Source organism: Melospiza melodia, chromosome 3, assembly GCF_035770615.1.
Source record: "Melospiza melodia melodia isolate bMelMel2 chromosome 3, bMelMel2.pri, whole genome shotgun sequence".
Lineage (NCBI taxonomy): Eukaryota > Metazoa > Chordata > Aves > Passeriformes > Passerellidae > Melospiza > Melospiza melodia.
The window spans coordinates 18,335,316-18,357,271 of NC_086196.1; the positions used below are offsets into that span (position 1 = coordinate 18,335,316).

Consider the following 21,956-nt stretch of genomic DNA (forward strand, 5'->3'; position numbering starts at 1 on the left):
GCTCCCGGGGGTCACTAGCTGCTGGGGAGGGGGTGGTGTGTGCAAGGCCCCGTGTGAACACACTGGGTGTGCAAATGCCATGCAAGCCATGCCAACCCCATGCACAGGCTGTGCAAGCCCTGTGCAAAGGCTGTGCAGACTCCACAAGTGCTGTGCAAGGTGTGCAAATGGCTTCAGGCCTGGCCATCCAGCGTGCATGGGACAAGAATTTGTTGGGGTGGGGTTTTCTTGGGATGGTGTCCTGGGAATGCCGTCCGTGCCTCTGCACAGTGTGTGTGTACATACCGAGCAAAGCCGCTGGTTGGCATTAGAAACCTGCTCACAATGCGGTGACAGGACACCTGTAAAATTACAGCAGAAAGAAATCCAAGAGGCTGCAGTGACAAATGCTCGTGAGAAGCGATTGTTTCGGGGGGGAGGAGAAAAAAAAAAAGCCGTGTTTGTTTTGGCGAAACACCTACATTCCTTCAAATAAATCATCGCAGCGCTTGTTTTTGTATTTGCGGAGAAATCGCAACAGACATAACCAGGGACTTAAGAGACTTGAAATAACATCCTAGTAAATACCCCACTTTGTTATTTTAATCGAGACCCAAGGAAACATCTGAATTTTACCAAGGAAACCCTCCGCGCGAGGGAAAACATCAGCCCGCAGCCCGGCTGGGTCTTTGTTTTGCTCCGGTGTCGGACTCCCGAGGCGGAATTACCGGGGCCTATGGAGGCTCGGGGCAGCCCGGGGCATCTCGGAGCGGTGCGGGGGGAGCCCGGGGCCCCGGGGCCGCCCCACAGCGGATCGCTCCGGTTCCCCCGGCCGCTCTCGGCCCGGGCCCGCCGCCGGCATCACCCCCGCGGGTCAGTGTCGGGGAAAAGGGGTCTGCCCGAAACATGGGGTGCGGTTCCTCCGTTCGAAACAGAGCCGGGACAGCCCCATCTCCAGTGTAGGACCGGGACCCCCGCCCCAGTACGGGGCGCTGAGTGACCCGCTCCAATACGGGGAGAAGTTTCCCGGTGCAGTCTTTGGTGGTCTCCCGGTCAGTCCCCGCTCCGAAATTTGACGCCTGCAAACAGAGGTGGTGGTGCCCCCCAACCTCCCGCCATCCGAACTGGGGTCACCTTCCAAAGTCAGACACAGCCAGGCTGTGGGTGACGCCTTGGCACGGGGCTGTGGGACGCAGCTCCCCCCGCCAAACGAGGGGTGCGGGTGCCCCCACCAGGTGCTGACCCGGAGCCTTGAGGGGTCTCTCACCTGCCGGGGGACACGGGCGGGATCCGATGGAGGATCCGGGGGTCTCTCACCTGCCGGGGCGGGCGGGGCGAGGTCCAGAGGGGATCCGGGGGATCTCTCACCTGATGGGACAGACGGGGCGGAGCCCGAGGGGTGTCCGAGGTGTCTCTCACCTGCCGGGACAGGCAGGGCGGAGCCAGAGGGGGGCCCGGGTGTGTCTCTCACCTGCCGGGGCGGGCGGGGCGGAGCCAGAGGGGTGACCAGGGGGTCCCTCACCGGCCGGGAAAGGCGGAGCGGAGCCAGAGGGAGTCCGGGGTGTCTCTCACCTGCCGGGACAGGCAGGGCGGAGCCAGAGGGGTGTCCGGGGGTGTCTCTCACCTGCCGGGACAGGCAGGGCGGAGCCAGAGGAGGGTCCGGGGGTGTCTCTCACCTGCCGGGACAGGCAGGGCGGAGCCAGAGGGGTGTCCGGGGGTGTCTCTCACCTGCCGGGACAGGCAGGGCGGAGCCAGAGGAGGGTCCGGGGGTGTCTCTCACCTGCCGGGGCGGGCGGGGCGGGCGCGGGCGGCGCTCGGGCGGGGAGGGGCGAGCGGCCGGCAGGGGGCGCCCCCGGGCGGCGGGCGGCCGCGGCCGCGGCCGCGGCGGTGGCGGCGGCGGCGGCGGCGAAGACGATGTTCAAAAGCGGGCGGGGAGCGGCGGCGGCAGCAGCTCCGCGCCGAGCCCCGGGCCGCCGCCATGCGCCTCCGCGCCGCCGCCGCCGCCCTCTGCCTCTGCCTGCTGGGCGCCTGCCGCCTTCGCCGCGGGCTGGAGGCCGCCGCCGTGCGCGGCCCGTCGGCGGCCGCTCCCCAGCGACCCTCGGCAGCCGCGCCTTCCTCCGCCTCCTCCTCCTCCGCCGCCGCCGCCTCCCCCTTCTCCTCCCCGCCGCGGAGGGACGGGGCTCTCCGCAACGGCACGGTGGTGCCGCATCATTACATGGTGGCCCTGTACCAGCGCCTGGCCGCCCGCCGCGCTCCCGGCCGCCGCGCCGACACCGTGACGGGCTTCGCGGAGCGGGCGCGCAGCGGTGAGTGCGGGGCAGCCGCGGCCCGACCGGCGAGCGCGGAACGACCGCCCCGCCGGGACTCCGCCGTCGGGCGGGAGAGAAGTCGATGCTTGGGCTTCGGAATGCGCTTGGGAATGGGGATGCTGCTTGGGGATGGAGACAGTGCACGGGTGTGGGGATCGGGCTCCTGTGTGCCTGTGGGGATGGATACACGGTGTTGTGCATCACTCTGAGCGTGAGTTTGGGGACGTGGTGGCACACGGAGAGGATGCTCGCATGTTGGTCCGAGCACGGGGCTGTGCCCAGGATAGGATTGTGCGTCGGTTGGGGAATGGTGTGGGATTGTGCGCTGGTTTCCGCACGGGGTGGTTGCAGGGGATGGGGCTTCACGGGATAGGGGCTGCGCATCCCGGTTGTTTAACGGGAACGAAGCCATGCGCGAATCTGAGCGTGGCACTGGGGGCGAGGACAGGGCTGGGAGTGGGGTTGTGCGTGAGCATACGGTGAGGAGGGTTGACGATGGGGACAGCAAAAGGTTTGTGCCTGGCACAGGTGAAGGGGTTTGCCGGCGGAGATGAGCGTGGCGCAGAGCGGGGCTGTGGGGTGGCGGTGGGGTTGCACACGCAGTCGGTGTCGAGGATGGCCCTTGGTGCTGGGGATGCCGTTCGGGACGGGGCGAGCGGCGGTTCGGGGCTCTCGGGACCTGCCGGCACCTGATGCGGGGCCGGGCCGTGCGGCGCACTTTGAGAGCAGCTTCTCCGCGCCGCATCCCCCGTCCTGCCAGAGCCTTTGCAGCCCGAAAAACTCCGCGGGGCACCGCGACGGGCCGGGCCGGGCCAGGGAGGGAGCGCAGCCGCGGTGTCCTGGGGCGTGCTCGGTCCCGGGCGGCCGCGGGCTCCGGAGCGACTGGGTTAGCAATTTCTGCAGGGAGCGACTCCGCTAACGCCGCCGGCTGAGCTCGGCATCGCGGTCCCCTTCCCTCTCTTCGCCCTCTTTTGCCCTCTTCAAACCCGCAAATCTAATAACAATAATCAAATGCACATACGCACCTAATAATAAACTTTTAACAAATACATGTATATATGTACTTCGCGCCCTGCCGGCCAAGTTCGCACGGCTGCGGGGGAAAAAAATAATACATTCCTGATCGAATAAAATGAAAAGGCAAACTGAAAAGCAGCGCCAGCCGCACCCCGTCCCTGTCGCTGGCGGGAGAGCCCCCCCAGTCCCATTCCCATTCCCGCACCCCACAGCCCCATTCCCACACCCAGAAGGGGCCGTATCCTGCCGGCAGCCTTTGCGGGAGGAGGTTTACTGGAAGCTGATGGGGAAACGTCGGGGGAGCGAGGCGGGACCGAGAGGAGGATGCTCCGGTGGGAGGGTGGGCAGTGCTCAGCTTGTGAGTCCTGGGCGAAAGCTGAGCACAGCTCCTGGGAAATTTCAGCGCAAAACGAAACCAGATGAACTCTTCAAAGGGATCTCCTTATCTGCTCTTATCTGCTTCTCATAGGAATTTTAGATCTGCTTTTCAAATAGTAATTTTAATAACCATAATGAATAATAATGGTACCGTTAATGATAATAATAGCAGCAGCAGCAGCCAATGACGGGGAGAAGCAGTTTCTTTCCCCCGGCGGGCGGTGCAGCCTGTGCCCAGCGGCGCTGCGGGGCGGGGGGGTCAGGCAGGCCCTGCCGCAGCGGGTCGGGGCGCTCCGGGCACAGCAGAGATGTGTGCAGCATGCCCAGGTCAGGTTTCTCGTTAACGAGGGAGAAAACAAAAAAACAACCCTCCCAGGACTCAATTCACCTCTTCTTCCCAGCACCGCCTCCTTTGGTGCTTCTTTTTAAATTCACATTGAGTATATTTATTCAGTGCCAGAAACTGCACAAGTCTGTGTCAGGTCTTTAGATGCACTAAAAGTAGCGCCGAACTGAGGCTGGGCTCGCTTTCAGCCGCTGTGGGTGCCTCTGTCAGACCTGTGTGCCTGTGCCTGTGTGCGAGGGGAAAGTGGAATTTTTAACAGCATGTGTATGTGAGTGACACTTGGGGCAGAAGAAATAGGTGACAAACTCCCAATTGGGGGTGGTAATGTGCTGCACGGGTTCAGGTGTGGCTTCCGTGCCAAAACAGAATAGTGGTGCATCTGGGGTCACTGGAACACCTGGGAGGAAGCAGAGAAGCCTCCTCAGGATGTGGAGAAGAGTGCTGATGAGAAGCCAATTGTTTGAATTGATTCCTCCCTCCCTCTATACCTTCTCCTTCCCATTTGTTTTCGGTGCCCCCAGGCAGAGTGACGCTCCTGGATGCAGGACACACAGCCTGTGTTCCGCTGGGATGCTCAGGAAGCCGTGCTGCACAGCGACATCTCCCCCATTACCTCTGCGTCCCTTGCACCTCCCTAATGAGAGCTTGGCTTTGGCTTGCTGATATTGAAATCTTTTTTTTTTTTTTTTTTTTTTTTTTTTTTTTTTTTTTTTTTTTTCTCTCTCTGTGTTATCTCTTCCAGATGCCTCCCCGTCGGCCTCGGAGCAGCGGTACCTCTTTGACATCTCCAGCCTGCCTGAGGCAGAGGAGGTGACGGGCGCGGAGCTGCGGATCCTGCGCTCGGTGCCCGAGAACCGGAGCCTGGCGCTGTCCCCCGAGGGCTCCTTCCACCGCCTCCTGCTCGCCGCCTGCCCCGCCCGGGACGGCGAGGAGCCCCGGCTGCTGGACTCCCGCGCCGCCGACCTTCTGGACGCGGGCTCCTCCCGATGGGAGGTGTTTGATGTGCGGGAGGCCTTGCGGGCCCGGAGGGAGAGCTCGGCCTCGGGGCAGCTGCTGTGCTTCCAGCTGCGGGTGGTGTCGGACGGCTCGGGGCAGGCGCTGCCCCCGCGGCAGCTGGGCTTCGGCAAGCCCCGGCCGCAGCCCCACGAGCGGGCCCTGCTCGTGGCCTTCTCCCGCACGCAGAGGAAGGAGAACCTCTTCAAGGAGATCCGGGATAAGATCAAGGCCCTGGGCAGCCCCCCCTTCCTGGAGCCCCCCGATCCCGGGCAGGAGGCGTTCCTGAGGCGCAGGAAGAGGAGGACCACCATTGCGGCCCGCTCCGGGGGCAGAGGCCACGGCAAGAAGGCCAAGACGCGCTGCAGCAGGAAGCCCCTGCACGTGAACTTCAAGGAGCTGGGCTGGGATGACTGGATCATCGCCCCCCTGGATTACGAGGCCTACCACTGCGAGGGGGTCTGCGACTTCCCGCTGCGCTCCCACCTGGAGCCCACCAACCACGCCATCATCCAGACCCTGATGAACTCCATGGACCCCGAGTCCACGCCCCCGAGCTGCTGCGTGCCCTCCAAGCTCAGCCCCATCAGCATCCTCTACATTGACTCTGGGAACAACGTGGTTTACAAACAGTACGAGGACATGGTCGTGGAGACGTGTGGCTGCAGGTAGCAATTTCTGCAGCTCTCCCTATCCCTCCTGGCCTTGCTCAGCAGCCCTGCTCATTTTATATATATATATAAATATAAATATATATATATATAAAATATATATATATAGATATATACACACATACACATTTTGGTGTGTGCCTTCCCAAAAGCCAAGCTCAGAGCATGTGTCCCCTGTCTTCCTTGGGCCACCCTGGCCATGACCCCAGGAGGGATGGGGGTGTCCCTCTGAGACTGAGGCTGCCACCATCTCTGTGCCTTGGGAGTGTCTCCCCAGCCTCTGAGCTCTGCCTGATACACTTGGTTTGCCTGAGTGGAGCTGACAACTTCTTTCCCAAAGGTTTTGGAAAATGTCTAGCCAAAATTGTCTTGGCCAGAATGATGACCTGGGGTGGGGGGGGGTTGGAGTAGTGTCTGCAGCAGAGGGATCAGGCCAGCATCACCCTCTGGCTGTGGCAGTGGGATGGAGGTGAGGTAGGAATGCTCTTTTCTTGAGTCAAATGAGTTTTTCTGGCAGTCTTCAAATTGCTGCCCTGAGTTTCCTGGTGGAAAAATAAGGAATCCCTGGGGGAAGGCAGGAGGTGGAGAACCTGTGGCTGTCGTGGGCTGTAATCACTTGGTGCAGGCCTTTTTGCAGTGGGGAGAGGCTTGTGAGTCTGCTGGCAGAGACAGGAAAGAGGGAGAACCAGAGGCTAAAAGAGTCAGGTGCGAAGCAGAGCTTGTGCTCTTACAAAGATAGGAGTGGCCCTGGGAGGCGTTAGCTGGGGCTGCCTCCACTCCACATGGTCGGAAGTGCTGGCTTTGCTGTCTGTGTCTTGCAGGAGGTACTGGTGGGTGAGTCCCCTCCCTTTCCTGCACAAAACTGTGTTTCCAAGGCATACTGGGAGCCCAGCATCAGGCCTGCAAGTCACACAGCAATCCTGAGCCTGTCTGGAGAGAAACAAAGGTTCCAGGTTCCCTAGGGAAGAGCCATTTCACTCGCGTTCTTCTCTTTCCAAATAATCGCTATAAAAGCTCCACCCTGTCTTCCTTTGGCATCGATTTCCCAGGGAGCTGTGTCCCTCCCTGGAGTGCTGGCTGCTCCCTGCTCCATTAAGGGAGCTGGATCCTCCAGGAACAGACCTTTCCCATGCAGAGGGCTGAGTGCTACCCTCAGGGACTGCTATGCTAAGTGGGCTGCTTTGACATGTGCTGGAAGGGTTTCAGTAACTCAGGAGCTGAGTTAATAAATGACATTTAAACCAGAGAAGCTCTTCATCCATGCCAGGGTATGCTTTGGATGCTGGGAGGCTTTTCTGCTGCACCTCAGTGGGTTTTGGTACCAAACCTTGGCTTTGCTGGGTGGCTTGCCTTAGACCAGAGATGTATTTGCACAGATTTTGTGTTTGATGGTTTGTTTTTCTCTTGTGGCCAGGGTGTTGGTGTGTAAGCATCAGTGCTTATTAGTGATTGTAGTTTGCTTTTGGAGGAGGTAAATCCCTGCTGGAAGCATGGGGGTTTTCCTACATAAATCCAGTTGTCCTCCATGGCAGGGGTGTTCTGCTGGGAGGGCTGAGCCTGGCCAGGGCAGAGAGGGGGTCACCTCAGAGAACTCTGCTGAGATCCAATTGATTTCAAAGATCAGAAAAGCCTTGGTGAGGTTCAACAGCCCCTTCCCCCCAAGTGCATCAGTAGGAGGTGAATGTGTCCATGGAAAACAGTGACAGATCCACTGGGATAACGCCCAGCCTCCCTCCATCCCTGCCCACAGAGCCTGCTCTGCACCCTCAGGCTGGGGCTGGTGGCAGCTCAGGGGAGAAAGTGTGGCACCCATAAGTCTCATGACTTGACACCCGCAGAGCTCCTCTGGCCTTACATCCGTGCATCCAAGAGGAAAACCCATGTCCCTACCTCAGCATGCATGTAAATATATGCTAATGATGTGCCTGCCTCCAGGGCTCCAGGGGGATGCTGAGAGATGGAGATGGGGGGAAGAGGAAAGATCAGGTCCATGCCATGGGTTTTCTCCCTGTCAGCATTTGGGGAGGTCCCTGAGTGGGTGAGGAGGGGTCAGCACGAGGGTTTGTGGATTTCCTCCTCCCTTTGGCTTCAGCACAGCTGGCTGGGGAAGGAGGTTGGCACAGCAGTGCTCGAGCTGCCAGATTCCACATCAGTTATAAAGTTACCAAGCTTTGGAAGTACCTAATTTTTCAATTGCCTTTGGTTGTTTGATAGTTTTTCTCACTGCTGAGACAATTTTTTAAAAATGTTTTTGTTTCCTTTACCCCCTCCCCTTCCTCCAAATATTTGTGGTGAGGGTTCATGGGCAGTTCACATCCAAGCAAGATATATGTATATAGTTCCTGGCAGCCCCTGCTGACTGGTGGCTCTTGTGAGCCTCCACCAAAAAGGTGTCCCGAGACCTGCTGCTGTGGCACTGTGTCCCAGGGGTGGTAATGCCAGTGGCTCCCAGTTCTTGTGGGTATTTTTCATCCAGAGTTGCAGGGAACAAACAGATGTCACCCACCTCATGTCTGGAGGTGGCTGATGGAGAGCAGGGTGACAGGTTGGGTCTTGCAACTCTTCACCCCAGCCCCAGTTCTGGGGCAGTGCCCACTGCTGGGGCTTTTGTCCTGAGCCCAGTGATGGCTTTGCTGGTGCTGGGGACAAAAGCAGTGGCTCAGTTGCTGCAGTTCCATGGCCTGGAGCTCAAGGATAAATGAGAGGGGAAGATCTGGGGGGAGCACAGATGTTGCTGCTGCTGGCAATGATGCTGTCCATGGTTTCACCCATTGGGAGCCCAGCCTGGCTCTCCTGGCTGAGGGCACCCCTGGACAGGAGTGTTTGGTGGGGGAGCAAAGCTCATCCCCCCGAGAGGAGCCCAGAGGTGCTGGGCCTGTGCCAAGTGTGCCAAGTGCCTCCTGTTCCTTTCCTGGGCAAACAACCTCTGGAGGACAAGGGGAGGGCAAGGGATGGAGTTGGCTCCTCTTTCTGCTTCTCTAAGGAGCCAGGGGAGGCAGCTCCCTGCCTGGGACTGCTCCAGGGGGATGGGAATGAGCAGGGCAGGGCTGGAGGGGAGTGGAGCTGGGGGCTTGGGTGGGGAACTGTGCTGCTCCCCCCGAGTGAGTGTATCAGCTGCAGGGCTTGGCTCTCACATTGCTCCTTGCTCCCAGGGGAGAATTTCCAGAGCAAAAGCCACCACTGTCCCCCTTATGAATCCCTGCATGATGACTGCAAGGGCTGCCTCTCCATCCCCAGGCAGATTTGGAGGTTGCACCAAACAGTGGGATTAGTCTTCGGCAGCAACCATCAGAGCCATTTCAAATGTGTAGAGATTTAGGTTTAAATATTCAGGGAAAAAAGTCACAGAAAGAGTTGTAAAGCTCTGCCCAGGGAATTGTAGTCATCATTCCTAGAAGTGTTCAAAAAGTGTGTGGATATGGCACTTGAGGAGACAGTTTAATGGTGAATTTGGTGATGAAGTGGGGTTGATGGTAGGGACATGATCTTCTCCAGCCTTAATGATTGCATGATTCTGAATGGGAGTGGTGGGTGTGAGAGCCTTTCCCAGGCTCTCTCAGCTGAGTTGTTGCAGCCCTGCACTGTTGGGGCAACCCAGGGATGTGTGAGTAGAGGCCATGGAGCAGTGAATCCTGCCTTTGGAGAGGTTGGTGAGGCACTGGCTGCAGGATGGGGGTGGCCCAGCCCAGCCCCCATCCCTGGAGCTGCTTCTCCAAAGAACATCATGCTCTAATGCCAAAGGAAAGGCCCAGAAAAATGTATTTCTGATCAGTTGCCTCCTGTCTGAGCTGATTTTTGGGCACATGTAAACTTTATAATTATGAGACTAGAAGTTGAACATGAACAAATATTAATTCAGCAGTCTTGGAGTGATTTTAATGGATAATTATAGGTTCTCAATCTGCAGTATTTATACAACCTTTCCAGTTTAAAAAAAACCCAAACAGTTTCCATGCAGTGCATATTCTCCTGGAGGATTTGTTTGACCTTGAGCACCATTTTTATCTGCAGGATATAATTACAGTGAAACTAGAAATATTAAGCATTTGCAAAGGACTGTGTATCCATGCTTAACTGGCTCCCTCCTCTCTGACATGGCAATGTAATTGCACAGGAGTAGGGAAACTTGCAGAGTGATCTCATTTGAATTAGAAGCACTGGGGCTGGGATCTGGGGAATTTGCCCAGTTGGGACAGGGACTGACTGGTGTGTGTGCCTTATCTGGGGGTTCTTGGAGTTTGTGCTCAAGCCATTGCCTTCAGGAACAGTCAGAAGCAAAATTACTTTATGCCCTGTTTAACCCTGGTCACCAGGGGTGCTTCTGGCCTAGAAATACTTCCCAAGAATCACAGATTTTATTTTTTTAAGGAAAATTTTATTTTAATTCTCTTAAAATAGGGGGCTTTTCTAACCATGTGTTGCCCCCTTTTTGCCCCCTTTTTTTTTTCTTTTACATCATACTTCAAATCCAATGATAGGAGGGAAATCAGTATCCTCTGGCAAAGAGGATTCATATGGAAAAGGGTTTGATGTAGCTTCATCCTGGCACAGCTGCATTGATCCCAGTGGCCTCACTCCTGATCAGCACTGGCAGATGGAGCCACATCCTCTTTGCCTGTTGGTTGATGGTTGGCTGAGGAAAAGGCTGCAAAGGCAAAATCCAGTTCTGGTTAAAAGCAAACCCCAAGCCTTGAGCCTTCTGCTCAAGTTTGAGTGCCAGTGGCTCCTGAGTGTGTTGGCACCCCGTGGGTTTTAACCCAGCCCTTGGCTGCACAGCTCTCACTGGGCAGTGATTTATCCATCACACTCCCCTTGCAAAACCAACAGCTCCTTTTGCAGTTTAAGCCCTTATCCCACAGGCACTAAAGTGGTGTTTGGGGAGAGTCACCTGTGCTGGCCCCCACGGAGCAGCACACACACTGCTGCTGGCAGGGAGGGGACAGCACAGGCTGGGGCATCCCTTGGGAACCCCTGGGAATGCAGGTGCCAAGGGCTGCATCCAGGGAAAAGGAGCAGAGCACCTTGGAGGCTGAGGGGCTGCCATGGCTTTGCTTCCAGCCTTAACAGGAGTTTTGTCATGATTGTATCAATGGCAGTGTTTGTAGTTCCATCAAAACCCCAGGAGCCACGTTAAGGGGGCAGATACATCATACATGCCAGCCCAGCTCATACTTGTGTTGGGCTAAAACTGCTGGGAAATGCTGTGGTTTCCTGCTGAGCATGAAAATCCATGCTGGGTTCTGAAATCCAAGTGCCTTCTTTTTTATCTGTGCTGGGGCAGCAGGGCCATGTGCCAGGGAGGAAAACCCAAAAAGCCTCTGTGGGGCAATGGCAGTGAGAGCCTGGGCGTTGCACAGCGGCTGCCACCTGGAATGGGGCTGTGTGCCCCACATCTGGGTGTGACAGATGATCAGAACAAAGGGCTGTCCCATGCACCTGGTTGGGCAGTTCCACCAAAGCACTGCCTGTGTCCCCTCTCCTGGGTGCAGCTGGAATTTTGGGGTGAGTTTTTCTCTCTTCACATCATGCTCTGAGGAGTAGGTGAGGGGATGGGAAGACCTGTGTGGGAAAAAGCAAGGTCTTTGAGAGCAGTGTGACTCTGCTCATGACCAGCAGGTGATGTGTGTCCCACTGGCCTCAGAGCAGCTCCCTTGGCATCAGGGCTCCCTTTGTGTGGGGTCAGAATGGAGTGGCAGGGTGGCAGTGTCCCCACTGTGGGAGTGTGTCCTCCATGGAAACACAATGAGGAAAGGAGCTGGGGAGTGCCTGTTCCATGGGTGGGGTGCTGCTGATGGTCAGGAGCCTGTGAATTTGTGTGGGAGGGGGAGAGCTTTGTGTCTTTCCTATCTTTGAATTAATGGCTGGTACAAGAGCGAGATGTTCCACCAGGCTGGTGTGTGTGACACCTTCAGTTTTGTCATAAGCTGGTTTACGTCTTCCAAGGTAAAACCAGCTGCATTCAGTCCATCTGAGCTCTTTGTTCCCAGCACAGCATGTTGTGAGGTACATAGAGGTGCAAATATGTCTCTGAAAATCACTTTATGTCCTACCAGCCAGTGATCTGGGCCTTCAGAAAATGACAGAAAATTTGGAATTCATGCCGGTGTAGCCCACTGACCAAGGAGACCTCCCTACATCTAAAGGATGTTTTGCATCTTTGCACCTCAAGACACAAATATCCCTGTGTCTGCTTTTCACTTTCACTGACTGCAGTCCTCAAACAGCCCCTGAATTTTCTGTGTTGGAGAGGAGCCTGGTACAGGTGGTGGTGGGAAGGAGCATGGGCTGGCTGATGGATGCAACACGTTGGACTCTTGCTCTATGGATGGACTAGGGTGGGAAGCTTGGGCAGCAGAGCATTTGCATGGAACTGGTATTGAAAAATCTTAAACCAAAGCCTGATCCATCCCCATCCATTCCCTGGATGAAACCGGAACACACATTTTCAATGTTTTTTCAGCAGGTTTTGCTCTCCATTTTTCTGTCATCACCACTTAATAGTTCAGTCATACATTTTGTGAGCTCATTTTTCTGCTTTGATACTTGTGCTCGTGCTTTGGGTTTTCAGGATGGGGAGCCTGGAAGCTTGCTGTGGTGTTTGGGGGGGAGGAGGGTGAGGAAGGGAAGGCTGAGGCTCAGCAGCAGGAGGACGTGGTGCAGTCTGTCCCTGTGGTGCAGTGTGTCCCTGTGGGGCAGTGTGTCCCTGTGGTGCAGTCTGTCCCTCTGGTGCAGTGTGTCCCTGTGGTGCAGTGTGTCCCTGTGGTGCAGTCTGTCCCTGTGGTGCAGTCTGTCCCTCTGGTGCAGTGTGTCCCTGTGGTGCAGTGTGTCCCTCTGGTGCAGTGTGTCCCTGTGGTGCAGTGTGTCCCTGTGGTGCAGTGTGTCCCTGTGGGGCAGTCTGTCCCTGTGGGGCAGTGTGTCCCTCTGGTGCAGTGTGTCCCTGTGGTGCAGTGTGTCCCTGTGGGGCAGTCTGTCCCTGTGGTGCAGTGTGTCCCTGTGGTGCAGTCTGTCCCTGTGGGGCAGTGTGTCCCTGTGGTGCAGTGTGTCCCTGTGGGGCAGTGTGTCCCTGTGGTGCAGTCTGTCCCTGTGGTGCAGTGTGTCCCTGTGGTGCAGTCTGTCCCTCTGGTGCAGTGTGTCCCTGTGGTGCAGTGTGTCCCTGTGGTGCAGTCTGTCCCTGTGGTGCAGTCAGTCCCTGTGGTGCAGTGTGTCCCTGTGGTGCAGTCTGTCCCTGTGGTGCAGTCTGTCCCTGTGGTGCAGTGTGTCCCTGTGGGGCAGTCTGTCCCTGTGGTGCAGTGTGTCCCTGTGGGGCAGTCAGTCCCTGTGGTGCAGTGTGTCCCTGTGGTGCAGTCTATCAGTGCCCCTTTGGGCAGGGGACAGAGAGGGGATGGGTCTGGCAGGGTTGAAGCTGGTGAGAGGAGGGGATCTGCTCACCATGGGTCACACACTCAAGTGCCTTTCTGATGGAAGTTGGGAGTGTTTGGGTCTCTCCTCCCCTTCTCTTTGCCACAATATGAGCCTGTGCTGGTGCCACCCTGGTCTCCATCATCAGAGGAATGAGACCCAGAGGCTGGGCCAAGCCTCCCTGGGAGCTGTGGCATTGGTCCCAGTTTTTGGGGAGATGGTAGTGTTCCCTGTGGGGTTTCATTCATTTCCTCCATCCTGCCTTGGTGAAGAGAGGGGAGGAGAACAGTAGGGAATAAACAGGAGGCAGAGCTTAGGGCTGTTTTGCTCCCAAGCTGGTCATCCCAGGGAGCTGTGTGCCAGGAACTGCTGAGGACCAAGGGGCTCCCAGGAGCTCAGCCAGCAGCAGCAGTGTGGAACAGCATCCAGAGGCCAGGAGAAGGGATGGTCACACAGGGATGGGCCAGGCTTTGGTCCTTAAAGGTGCCAGAGTTGCTGTGTAGGAAGCGATCAGCTGGGATGGGGCGTTTTGTAGGAGCAGCTCACCCTGTCCTTGCCCAGGGAGGGGGTGATCATCGTGCTTACATCCATCCCACCTGCTGTGAGTGATGCACCTGTAAAGAAATGTCTGAGTTCCTGAGGTGCCGAAGGTGCAGAGCTCCCACATTTCAGCTTCAGCTGAAGCCAGGTTTGTGCAGTGCCTGTGCAAATGGAGCTCCCACAGCCTGAGGAGCAGCCAGGGGCTGTGCCCACCTGGAGTCACCAGCTCTATCCAGCTCTGCAGCTCCACTGGGAAAGCTGGTGGAGATGCTGCTCAAAGGAAATGGACACTGGTCTGTGCAGCACAGACCTGCTCTGCTCCTGCTGCTCCCTGTCTCAGATGAAGCAGGGAGCAATGTTGATCCAGTTTGCCCAGTCCCTTTGTATCTCATCACTGTTCTCTGTTTCTGGAGTCAAGTCAACATTTTCTGGAGTTCCTCTGACAAAACGAGCCTCTCTGCTGGTCAGTCGTGGTTTTATTTATATGTTCTTTTCTTTGATTTGAAAAGAAAATATTAAAAAATTAAAAAGTTTCCAACAGCTGTATTTCTAGTAGTTATGATTCTTGAAGCAATACTCGTATCCCTGTGTGTGCCTCTGAACTATCCATGTATTTGTGCAGCTTTTGCAGGTCTGGATGTGTGAAATATCTCTGAAAAGATAGCTCTGTGCGTGATGGTGTAAATGCATTGTTTGTATGTATCTAAAGTTTAAATAGATTGTACATATGGGATTGTAAATGAACTGTAAACACAATCTATATTTTCTTGAATATATTATATAGCAGTATATATTTGTTAAATAAATATTCTTGTATACTCTTCAATAACCTTTTTAATATTTTGTACAGATAAGTTTATTAAATATTTTATTGATAAATAGACCTCTGCAAGATTTTCTTTTGATGACTTGTGCTTGTGTCCTAAAACCAGATGTCAAGAGCAGCCTTTGTAAACCACCTTTATTCCTTGGGTTACCTAAGGTGTTAAACCAAAAATGAAATACCCATTCATTTTAAACTGCCTTCCAGGGAAGCCACAGGTATTTTCCATTAAATAAAGTCACAGAACAGAGAGTGTTTGTGATGGATTTATCATCAAATGTACATCCTTTTTCTTCCCCGTGTTTCTGAATAGTGTTCACCTGCCATGATGAGAAGCTATCCAGCTCCAGCCAGCCAGCCAGGATTCCCTCCATCAACCTGGACAAGAGGAGGCTCCATGGAGGCCTCATTGTGGACTTCAGTGCCTAAAGGGCGGGTTGTAAAAAAGTGGGAGAGCAACTTTTTACACAGGCAGATAGTGATAGGACAATGGGGAATGGTTTTAAACTAAAAGAGGAGAGATCTAGATTGGATATTAGGAGGAAATTCTTTTCTGTCAGGGTGGTGAGGCACTGGAACAGGTTGCCCAGAGAAGCTGTGGATGTCCCATCCCTGGAAGTGTTCCAGGACAGGCTGGACTGAGGGTGAGGTGCTTTAGCAGGTGCTCCTGCAATGGACACCACCCAGGTGCCTTGGAGACAGAGAGTGAAGGCAATAGGGATTATGGCTCTCTCCTACATCCCTAAGCACACAGTACTGTGAACATGCAGGTGTGGAGTAAGGACATTTGGAGGCATGGAAGGCATCAGGTTTGTGTTTTAGACATAGCAAACCAAACTCAGCTTTCAAGACCCAGAAGAAACGTGGAGAACTGAGCTGGAGTGAGGCATGGTCATTTCTATTCCCAGTGCACACTGAATGACTGACCAAGCAGGACCCACCTTTTGGTCAGTGTTCTGCATCCCCACATGCCCATTTTTTGGTGACACTGACCTAAGAGGAGATCTTTTGGCAAAGCTTCTCTGGGCAGGCAGGCAGGATGGCATTTTGCCCCTGGCCCACTCTGTGAGCATTTTACAGGAATGTGCTATCCTAACAAGCTACTTTCAACAGAGCAGTGAAGGGTGAGAGCAAATGGTTGTTCACAGGCATTGCACCACATCTTCACTGAAACCAGTGGGAGTGGTGGGGTTTGTGTTCAATGGTTTTCACTCCACAGCACTGCAGACTACTCAAGGGATCGACAACATAAACTAGGCAGTGTGTAACTGAAGAGAAATCAAAGGCACAGCCAGGACAGAGGAGATGTCCAAGGTCAAACATGAATACAACAGAAGAAAATGCATAGCATTGGTAAAACAGGACAGGATCTGAATTGGGGCTGAACCATTCTGGATACTTAAAATTCTATGGGTTTACTTTGTGGGTGAAAATACAAGTTCTTTCCTATAATCACCAATGAGTTGCTGTACCCCCTTCACAATAAGAGCATGTTAGGACATTAAAACATTTATGTCCTGAAAATGGCATTCCTGCGTCCTACAAGTTAGATCAGAACAGTGGAATACTTTCCAAATTTTAAGGGTGCTGGTTAGGGAAGAGGACTAGATGAGTCTTGCCATTAGGAAAGCCTGTTTTTCCTAATTCTAAGTTACCTCATCCCATGGATTCCTTCTCAGTGTATGAAGCACAGTATTTCTGAGTCTGGGGGCTTTGTTGAAGATGTTCACAAAGGAGGAGAGCAGGAGGCCCCCCCCTCATTTCCTCCTTCAGTGTGAATTGCTTCAAACAGGATGGAAAAGATCTTTGAGTGCCTGACTGGCAAACCCTGCAGTCAGGTACGTCAGTCAGATGTTTTAGACAACACCTGTATTTTATTAGCTGCTGCAAACTACTTTCTGCAACACAACTGTTCTCCTGCAAGCACATTCCTGCAAGAGGCAGAACCCAGGCTGTTGACTATCAGCTCAAGCACTCTGAAAGAGTTTTTAATGAAATCCCTCCCTGCCTGTCCCATCTGAGCACGAGTGTCAGCCTGTTCCAGAACTTCTGCCTGATGCTACCGAGAGCAGCGATTGCTCCTGGCAGCTGCTTGTGCTGTTACTGCTGGGTCTGCTGCTCGTGCTCAGCCCCATCAGCTGTTCCAGAAATATATGCTGTTTTAATAGTTCCTGGTCACTCACAAACGCTCTCTGGATCCTTATTTTGTAAATGTGCCAGGAGAGAGAACATTTGCCTGCAAGTGAAGAGCCTCAGAAACTTATTGTAGTTGGGAGTCTGGGCACGACCTGTGACACAGAGTAAAACAAATCTCTTGGGTCTAGTGAGTCTATCCAAACCCAGTAATAGTTTGAGTGACTTTAAAATGATAACATTGAACATCTTGTTTAAAGTCTTTGCTGGCAATTAGCTGGACCAAAGAAAGGGATGGGGGTGGATGCACATATAAACCCATTTTCTGTAAAATAAATACATAAATGACCTCAGCTGCAGAGAAGAGATTATCTGCTGTGGCTCATGTATGCAATCTGTCTCTGTGAGTCAAGAATCTGGTGTTTAGCTTGGAGTCCAACTCCAAATTCTTCACCATAAACACTGGGCAAGCACTCATCCAGCTTCCTGAAGGGACAAGGCTCACTGATCCACACACTCTATAGCTCATTCAGAGCAGCAAACATGGAGCTGGAAGCAGCAAGGGGAAACTGATTGATTATTTTGGAGAGGCTCTGGATAAAAATGCTTAAGAGAGTCAGGTGCCTACCACCCACGGATTTTCTGTGCACTTGGCAGATGTCTGCATTGCATGTGAAATTTGGGGTCTGGAAAGTATTTTTGTAGATTTTGTATGCATGAAGTAATAAAGGAGCTGAACTAGAACTAAACAAGTTACCAAAACAAAGACTCAAGTTACATTTTACCATAAATTTCTTTATTTTTGTTATTGGAGCTGTGTACTTTTATTAAAAGGTATCGATCTAGCAAAACACTTGCACATGAGTCAAAGTCACTGCACTAGCAGGGTTACTCGTGTGGTGAGAATCAAGCACAGATGTGGATGACAGTGAGTAGGTGCTACAGCTTACAGTCAATATATTTGTGATAGGTTTTCCAAGAATTCTTAAATAGTCTAAAACAGGCAAAAACCACACTGTGTTTTCATGGTAAATTGGCACATTTGGACCACAAGCACTTTTGACACTCTTTGCCTGGGGTGACAATGAACACCATGGGCTTCTGAGGAGCTGGATTCTCACTGTGTGGGATCTGCTCCTCTCAGGAAATACAGCTGTGGAAAGTAGGCCCGTGTGTTTTAGCAATGAACAGAGTAGCAAATTTTCAGATCTTTGCCTTACAGTAACAGCTTCTAGGCAGAAGGTAGCAATTGAATCAATATGGTTTTTATTTTTAATACTAGAGAAAATACTTTTAAGAAAATTGTAAGGCATTCTTCTGCAGTAGATCTGGTCATCACTGACTAGACCTAATCTCAGTTTAGGTCTTAATGCAGTTAGGATTTAGTATAATGGATTAACTTTTGTATAAAAGGCATACACAAGTCAAGTACAAGTATTGCTAAATTAATTCCTCATACAAAGTATACTCATAATGCACTGTAAACAACTGCTTCTCATAGGTGCTTCAGTTTCCAGGCTGTAGTAGCTGCTTGTCATCTTTGGTTAATGCAAGAATCTGTCTGGTCTCAGGAGATCCACTAAAACAGCTGAACTCCCACAAACTGAGTCTTTGTCCATTCCCTGACTCCACATACTTCAAAGAACAAATGTTTTGTTCAACCACACCAATGTGCAAACCAAAACAACCAAGTGAGCTGTGATTTTTATGCTGCTGACATACAGACAGGTGCACATGCACATATATGTGTACATTAAAGTATCTCCACCTATGGGCACGTCCTCCCTGGCTCTGCCCCAGGGAAAACCTCAGCCAGCAGATGCAGGGAGCATCTGCCACAAGGCCATCCAGCTGGGATGATCCCAGCATCTGGGGACTACCACACACACACACACAACTGTGGATTTCTGCAGTGAGCACAAGGATTGTTTTGATCATGACTGAATATGGACCTGTAAAGATGGAAAGTCCCGTGACTCTCCAATAGGCAGAATCAGTTGCATGGGCAAAGTCTCCTCACTTTGAGTGTGTCTGGTTCCTCCCCACGCTGCTGAAACTGTGCTCCCAGTGCTCCTGCCCCACTCATCATGGCCATTTCCTTACGTGGCAGTGTGACTGGAAAAACCACTGGCTAGTCTCAAGAGCTAAACCAGTTTCTAATACAGAGAAGGTCACTTAAATCCAGTGTCAGTCTGCAGGTTTGAAAACTAGTCCCAGATATCCAGGAACTGAATTCTATCACAAGCTGCTCTAAATATTAGTGAAAGGTTCAAGGGGGTTTAGAGAGCAGTGGAAGGGGTGTGTATAATTGTGTAAGAAAACAAAGCAACTAATTGATCTTTTTGCATCACAGAGAACATTCTCCAATACCATTCTCACATGTATCAAAACTGGTAATAAATCATGTAAGTGAGATACTAAGGGCATCATCTAAATTCATCTTTTTGCAAGGACTGGACCTCCCCTGACTACGCTGTAGTGTTTTGCTTATTTATAAATGTCTTTATGAACTCCACAGGGAGACTTTTTCACAGGTTCATGGCTAGAAAGCTTTTCCTGATTACACTTGGCTCTGTTCCCCTTACTTGCAATATTTTCATTTCTAGCTATTCCCTGCAACTTCTTTTGTTATCACAACTGGTAGGAGGCTTTTTTCTTTTTTTTGTTTTCCATCTGTAAAGGAAAGGGTTCACCAAATGTGAGGAACAGGGAACTTGTCAGCACCATGCAAGGGTCTGGTTCTCAACAGTAACATTCATGCCATGTCATGGGTGCAGCCATGGCACAGTAACAGATGTTTTCTGATGGTGAACGTACCTAATTTGTGGCTTGGCAGAAAATTTCATACTTCAGTCCTTAAAGCAAAGAACTGAAATTTAGACATGCCTCAAAAGTGGTTCAATTCTTTAAAGTTGCTGAGCAAGCACTGTTCTCATGGACTTCATTAGGAGAGCTAGGCCACCTAGAAGTTGTTATACATGGATTCTGCAATCCATTTTAACTTTTAAATACTGGCATTTTTGACCAGTGTACTTTCCCTTCTCTACAGTCAACTGAAAAATGAAACACTTGGCCATGTTCCAGGTAAGAGATCCTTATATATTCCCTTGCTGAGCAGTCACAGATACCTCACAGCATTTCTAATACCCTGTGGAGTCCTGGCAGTGCCCCAAACCCATGGTGAGACTTGGAGAAACTGCACACCTGATCTCCACATCTTCCCTGAACCCATCCCAAACTCAGCCTGACCACCGACCCCCTCTGACCCAGAGGAGACAAGGTCAGGGCTGCCCAGGACCATTGCCAGGACCCACCCACATGCTGACACTTCTGCAGCAGAGAGTGGGGTGGGAGCAGCTCAGGCACAGTTGTGTCAGCATTGTCTAAAGTGCCAGCAGACAATAAATGTTCCACCCTATGCCATGTCTTCCAGAGTCCTGAAGACTCAGGATGAAACTACATAAGCACTGAGTCAATAAAACTATACTTTGGACCAGCCAGTCTCTCTTTAACTTTCTCTAAAACATCTCAATAGAAAACAAGCCATAATCTATAGTAAACAGAAAAAAAAAAAAGACAGACTCTCTCACAAAAAAAATTTACACGTTCACAAAATAATTACATCTTTTTCTTGTTGATCACTGAATTAGTGTTTATAATTTGGTCAGATCATCCTGTAGCCAGTCTGTGATCATGGCAGCCATCTCCTTGCTGGCATCGAGCACGAAGGCGTGGCGGAGCCCCTTCTCACAGAGCCGGATGTCCCCGTCTGGAAAATCCATTTTGATCTCGTCGTAGTAGTGCTGTGGACACCAGCTGTCTCCAGTTCCATAGTAAAAAATCAGCTAGGAAAAAAAGCACATCAAATAATCAATGTGGAATGTTACTGAGGGAGCAACCAATGCAATAGTTTGGAAATAAGTAACGCATCAAATCCTCAGATACGCTGTGAGGAATAGCAGACTGGTACTTCTTCGTTGTTTCCAGGTCTGCAGGTATGATGAAGACAATTAAATGCTCTGCAAAATTGTGGAACACAATAGAGGTTTAACTCTGAAAACAGAAATCTGCTGATGAAAGCCTGGCTGACTTAGTAAATTTCTTATTATGGCTCAAAACATGGAGTTGTCCATGAAGTGCCTCCCGCAAGCAGCCCAGCTGTTGTGTTTTTCATAGCTGCTAGCAGTTTTCATGTTAGCTTTCCAGCTATTTTAAAAAAGCAATCACCAGGCACAACTTCACCTATATTACATTGCTCAAATCCCCATCCAACGTGACCTTAAATTTTTTCAGGGCTGAGGCATCCACCACCTCTCTGGGCAACCTGTGCCAGTGTCTCAGCACCCTCACTGTGAAAACACCTCCTACCGTCAGCCAGTCTGAACTGATCTACTTTCAGTTTAAAACCAATGCCCCTTGTCCTATTGCAACAGGCCTTGCTAAAAATTTTCTTACATTCCTATTTTTCTTACAGGTCCCTTTAGATACTGGAAGGTGCTCTAAGGTCTCCTGGAGCCTTCCCTTCTCCAGGCTGAACAGTCCCAACTCTCTGTCTTATCCTTGTGAAGTGCTGCCTGTGTGGAGTGCAGGCACCTCCCAGAGACCAACAAACAACTTTCTTCTGGGTTGTAACATGGAACTAAAATTCTGCCAAAGTCCATTTTGCTTTGATTTTGCCCAAATAACCCTGGCTGATGACATACATGAAGCAGGTGCTACCTGTCCTAGAGCCCACATAAACATGAAAGTTGTAAATTCCAGGAAAATGCCATCTTCACGGAAGTGACTTTTCTCTCTGTCAGAAGCAGTGAATGTCACATTTCCCCAAGTCATCACTTCTCATTTTCAGCTCAACTTTGCCTGCTATAGCTATGCTTTTCGATTTCTATAAAGTATATGAGGGGGAATTAGTTTTCTGGGAGAGAGTAAAAAACCTGTGGATTTCAGACTGTACAAGAACAAGATTAATGGGGAGCACTCTTCATACTAAAATGTTCGAATGCAGGTACCAGAAGGATGCTGATTGCTCAACACATCACACACAGCTTGGCCCAATTCCATTATTCACATTTGTTTCATATTTCATTTCTGTACTACAGTGAATAATTGAGCAATGCTAACATAAATTAGAGGACAAGAAGTTTTCCTTTCATCACAAATATCTTCAATTCCATCATTTTTGTAGCCATGTGGAATATAAATAAATGGACCCACTGGGGTAGAGGTGGGCTAAGAGCCCAGACTGCATTTCACAAACTATTACAAGGTTTTGTCTAACTCACTTTTCTCTTGCTGAAGTTTGCCCAAATCTTGTACATTATTGACTATTGGCTGTATCCAAAATATAGTATCTCAGTTGCACAGACACC

General features: G+C 51.8%; 2 protein-coding genes across 2 annotated transcripts in view; one reads left to right on the forward strand and one right to left on the reverse strand.

The window, feature by feature from the left end:
* Positions 1-1,957: 1,957 nt before the first annotated feature.
* On the forward strand, positions 1,958-8,729 carry GDF7 (growth differentiation factor 7). The gene is made up of 2 exons (XM_063150907.1): positions 1,958-2,285; positions 4,772-8,729. The coding sequence occupies exons 1-2, from the start codon at positions 1,958-1,960 to the stop codon at positions 5,692-5,694; spliced, it is 1,251 nt and encodes a 416-aa protein (XP_063006977.1). The 3' UTR covers positions 5,695-8,729.
* Positions 8,730-17,361: 8,632 nt separating this feature from the next.
* Positions 17,362-21,956, reverse strand: part of LDAH (lipid droplet associated hydrolase) — a 113,471-nt gene continuing 108,876 nt past the window's right edge. The window contains exon 7 of the mRNA XM_063150908.1: positions 17,362-20,432. Coding sequence (XP_063006978.1) covers positions 20,241-20,432 — 192 coding nt within the window. The 3' untranslated portion in view covers positions 17,362-20,240. The remainder of the gene's footprint in view (positions 20,433-21,956) is intronic.

Bases quoted from the DNA above. Each gene is read 5' to 3' on its own strand.
- GDF7 (XM_063150907.1), top strand. From the start codon at position 1,958: ATGCGCCTCCGCGCCGCCGCCGCCGCCCTCTGCCTCTGCCTGCTGGGC. The intron at 2,286-4,771 runs GTGAGTGCGGGG...TATCTCTTCCAG, and splicing joins CGCGGAGCGGGCGCGCAGCG to ATGCCTCCCCGTCGGCCTCG.